We start from the raw sequence: 4,337 nt of genomic DNA, 5'->3' as shown, positions 1-4,337 counted from the left end.
AAAACCATGCCATTGGATGCTTTTATTATCTCATATTTTTTTTTTTTTTATCAAATTATCATGTTTTACATATGTAGTAAATCGTTTTCATTGCCAATTTTGGTTAACGTTTGTAATTTTGTTTCTAAGGGTTCAGTCTGTGATGGTTTCTTTCTCATTCCGATTATGGCTGACAAAAGAATTGTTGCTATAGCCTCAGTGGCTTTATCAGCCGTAGACACTCCGGGCTAGGAATAATTTTCTATTTGATTAGACACTAGAACTACAATATATATTTCCCTAACGTTCTTTTTCTCTTTTTCATTACTGCCGAAAAGCTTAAATCTTTGGGCCTTCCACCTGGTATTTGTGTGTGTGTGCGTGTGTGTGTGTGTTTGTGCACTGTGTGTATTCTATGTAAGCAACAGTATTCAGAAAAAGAAAATTCCCGGGAAACTTTTTTCTGTGTTTAATTCCTTTGAGTGAGAAAGAGGAACTTTGGTATGGAACGAAACTATAAAATAAACATATGGTTTTTGGTATATTTCCATCAATGTGGATATCCAAAAAATCGAAATTCCAAGGTTTCATGAGTAATTAACCAAAACTGGAAATTTGAGTCTTTTTGGGTGTAGGAACGGTTGTTTTAATTGATTTCACGTATGGAATGCGAAATAGAATAAAGCCATTTTCTCAGTTTAATCAAAGGAAAAAAAATGTAGGAAAACAAAAAATATGAACTATCCTAGTAAAGAATAGAAAATGTGTGGAGCATTCCCACTTGTTATGCTTGTTTTCTAAGTAATGAAATATTACGTAAATGATTATAATTTTTGAGTAGGTGAACCAGAATTTTTTTTCTTATAAATCTCATTTAATATATTTTGTTAACGATGGAAGAGCTTAATTTCATTTGGTTATTTGTGAAGACTTAATGAACATGCAGAGACAAAATTAGGAATGCTGACAGAATCTAAAGAGGATTTTGCTTACTTGATTAAACTGTTGTTGTTATTGATTTTTTGTTAAGGACTCATATCCTTCCTGCATAATCTCGTTATCCTTATTGAGCAATGGTTTGTCATGTTTTTGCTATATTTCCCTCGGGATCTTAAAAATACTATATTCTCGCAGCATTCACTTATTCTTTTTTCCTTTTTAATAAATATTTTGGATTTGATACATTACTCTCAAGTGCGTCTGGGAGATTTGGTGACTGCGGAAATCGGTCACAGATAGTCACAACTTTCAAACAGATAAATAAACTATGCAATATTTTATAGATTCTTTCTATGACGATTTGTAATCGATTTTTTTAAGCACTCTATTAAGGAATATAAAACACATGAAAACATTCAACTGTTGTAATTAACAAAATGCACACAATGTTGTATATTTACAGGAAACCAGTGAAATCGTTTTTTTTTTTTTTGTTTTTTTTTTTTTTTAATGGATTATATTATTCTTATGCGGACTCTTCTAAACACATACAAATAAATACTTGTAATCAGAATCGGGCTGAGAAACTCGGAGATTCCGAAGGTAACTCTAGGTCTTCTTCATGAGATTAGATGGCAGAAAAGGAGGCCAAAGATCTCCTTGAAGAAATTGTGTTTGGGGGAAGAATAAACCCAAGAAAGCCGAAGAATTTGAAATGATTTATAAACATGTGTTCAAATATATATAGATTGTGGATGAAAGAGTTGATCGATAGCTATGGAAGAGAAAAAAAAAAACACTTGGCTGTTAACTTGAAGTTTTAGGAGCGAAGATCATTAGAGCATCGCATAGAACCTATTATTATAAAAGGTGAATAAAGTTGATAAAAATTCAGGATAAATGGAATATAAATTCTAAAAAAATATATATATGGAGTCACCATGCAGTGACTTGATTAAGAAAAAAAAAGATAAGATAAAGTTATTTTAATATGTTACGACATATGAACATGGCTAATCGAAAGAGAAACGAAGTCAAATTTTTTCGTAATTAGAATCTCTCTCTCTCTCTCTCTCTCTCTCTCTCTCTCTCTCTCTCTCTCTCTCTCTCTCTCTCTCTCTCTCTCTCTCTTATTTTTGGTAATATTAAAGCAAATATGATTTGAGGAATTCTCAAAAATTAATTTCATTTGCTGCCGGATGGGGGGATATGGGTAGGGGGCCGACCGTGAATTCACCAGACAGTAGTTAAGTTTCCCGTCTTTCAAATCATCCTGTTTTTCCTTAAGGCTGATTTCAATTTTACGAAAATTTCGGTGGCCAGACAATAAAGGAAATTGCTAGAAGTTAAACTTCTTACGGGAAAAAGTTTCCTGAAAACTTATGAGAGAGTCAGTTTGAGGGCGGAATAGGTTCCAACTTTCGATATTCTATTACTGAAGAAACAGGTTCTATTCTAAATTCATGAGGAAATAATCAGATCATCGAATCGTTTCTGTAAAGTCAAGTAACCAAATCATCATATACATCAGCAATTGCATAAAAGCAGTTATGTCGTGAAGGGTGAAATGGGAATTAGAATAAGCTTAGCAGTAGTATGGCTCACTTGGTTGGTTGAAACGAGGAATGTTTCCTCTAAAAGGAAAGAGTTTTATAGATTAGATTTTCACTCGAAGTTAGTAGTACATTGCATATCCAGCAGAGGATTTTGAGGCTGGAACGTAGACAGGTACAACAGCTGCCTCCTTCTTGGCACTGTTGGAGGCTACGGTGACAGGTTTGAGGTTAGAGTGGTACCCGTGATGATCGTCGTGCCCATACCCTGCAGGTAAGAAAGGTCATATCATAAATGGCAAGACATTATTGCTCTAATCTATTCTATAATTACGCCGTATCTTTGATTCTCTTTTTTTCTGAATCTCGTGATTATTTGCTAAACTACATTCTATGCTACTGGCTCAGGCCGTGATAAAAACGAAGGTGATTTGTTGATATATAAAAAAAGATCAAGAAATCAAATAAATTATAGGGTTTAGTTAGCTAAATGACCTACCTCCATGATGGTCGTCATGACCGTGGTGGTCATCATGCCCGTAGCCATGCCCATGGTGATCATCGTGACCATAGCCTCCATGGTGATCATCATGGTGATCGTCATGGCCGTAGCCATGCCCATGATCATCATGGCCATGGTGATCGTCATGCCCATAGCCTCCATGATGATCATCATGCCCATAACCGTGCCCATGATCATCGTGCCCATAGCCTCCATGATGGTCGTCATGACCGTGGTGGTCATCATGCCCGTAGCCATGCCCATGGTGATCATCGTGACCATAGCCTCCATGGTGATCATCATGGTGATCGTCATGGCCGTAGCCATGCCCATGATCATCATGGCCATGGTGATCGTCATGCCCATAGCCTCCATGATGATCGTCATGACCATAACCGTGTCCGTGGTCATCATGGCCATAACCGTGCCCATGATCATCATGGCCATGATCATCGTGCCCATAGCCTCCATGATGGTCGTCATGGCCATAACCGTGCCCGTGTCCGTGGTCATCATGGCCATAGCCTCCATGATGGTCGTCGTGTCCATAGCCATGTCCATGATCATCATGGCCTTTATGTTCGTCATGGCCATAATCGCCCTTATGGCCGCCCTTCTTACCATAGGAGCTCTTGTGACCATAGTGACCCTTTTTGCCGTAGTCCCCTTTGTGGCCTTTGTGGTCATCGTGGTACTTGCCTTTCTCGTGGTGGCCTTTCTTGCCGTGCTTGTCGTGGTGCTTTCCTCCCTGCAAAATGGGTGGTTGATATTAGAGTTTGAGAGAATATTAAGATGTTTTGTTTTTAATTGCAAATATCCGAGATGGTTATTGGTGACGTAACCAATGTAACGAAGAAATCATGTGGTGCACATGGAGAAATTATTTACTGATCTAGTTTTAAAATTTTTAAGCTGATTTAGAGCAATACAGTGTTGGAGTAGTTGCCACTTGCAGAGATTTGTGAATAATTTTCCAGTGTAAAAGTATCAAAGAAAGCAAAAAAAAAAAAAAAAAAAAATATGAAAGAGAAATGCATACCTTGTAATGTTTGCCTTTGTGGTCTTTCCCTTTGTGGGATTTGAAGTGCTTATCGAAGTCATCATATTTGCTGTGATATTTCTTCTTGTCTCCGTCGTCGTAGAATTTCTTGTGGGTGTGGTACTCCTCCTTGTGGTAGACGTCTTTGTGACCCTGGGGGATGCAAGGGGTTCAGGACTCTCTCTCTCTCTCTCTCTCTCTCTCTCTCTCTCTCTCTCTCTCTCTCTCTCTCTCTCCAAGCTATATCGTAGGGTTATGTTTCATATGATTATAGGTGCTATATGTATCAAGCTGATATATGTATCAGAGTATCAACAGACCACTT

The 4,337-nt window shown here is 37.5% G+C and overlaps 1 protein-coding gene across 1 annotated transcript; it reads left to right on the top strand.

The window, feature by feature from the left end:
• Nucleotides 1-3,100: 3,100 nt before the first annotated feature.
• On the top strand, nt 3,101-3,814 carry LOC137641226 (uncharacterized). Its single transcript, XM_068373663.1, has one exon. It carries the CDS (start codon nt 3,101-3,103, stop codon nt 3,812-3,814), a length of 714 nt encoding a protein of 237 aa, XP_068229764.1.
• The last annotated feature ends 523 nt before the right edge of the window (nt 3,815-4,337 follow it).

The sequence above is a fragment of the Palaemon carinicauda genome, chromosome 5 (assembly GCF_036898095.1).
Source record: "Palaemon carinicauda isolate YSFRI2023 chromosome 5, ASM3689809v2, whole genome shotgun sequence".
Classification (NCBI taxonomy): Eukaryota; Metazoa; Arthropoda; class Malacostraca; order Decapoda; family Palaemonidae; genus Palaemon; species Palaemon carinicauda.
This window is presented reverse-complemented; position numbering and strand designations above follow the sequence as displayed.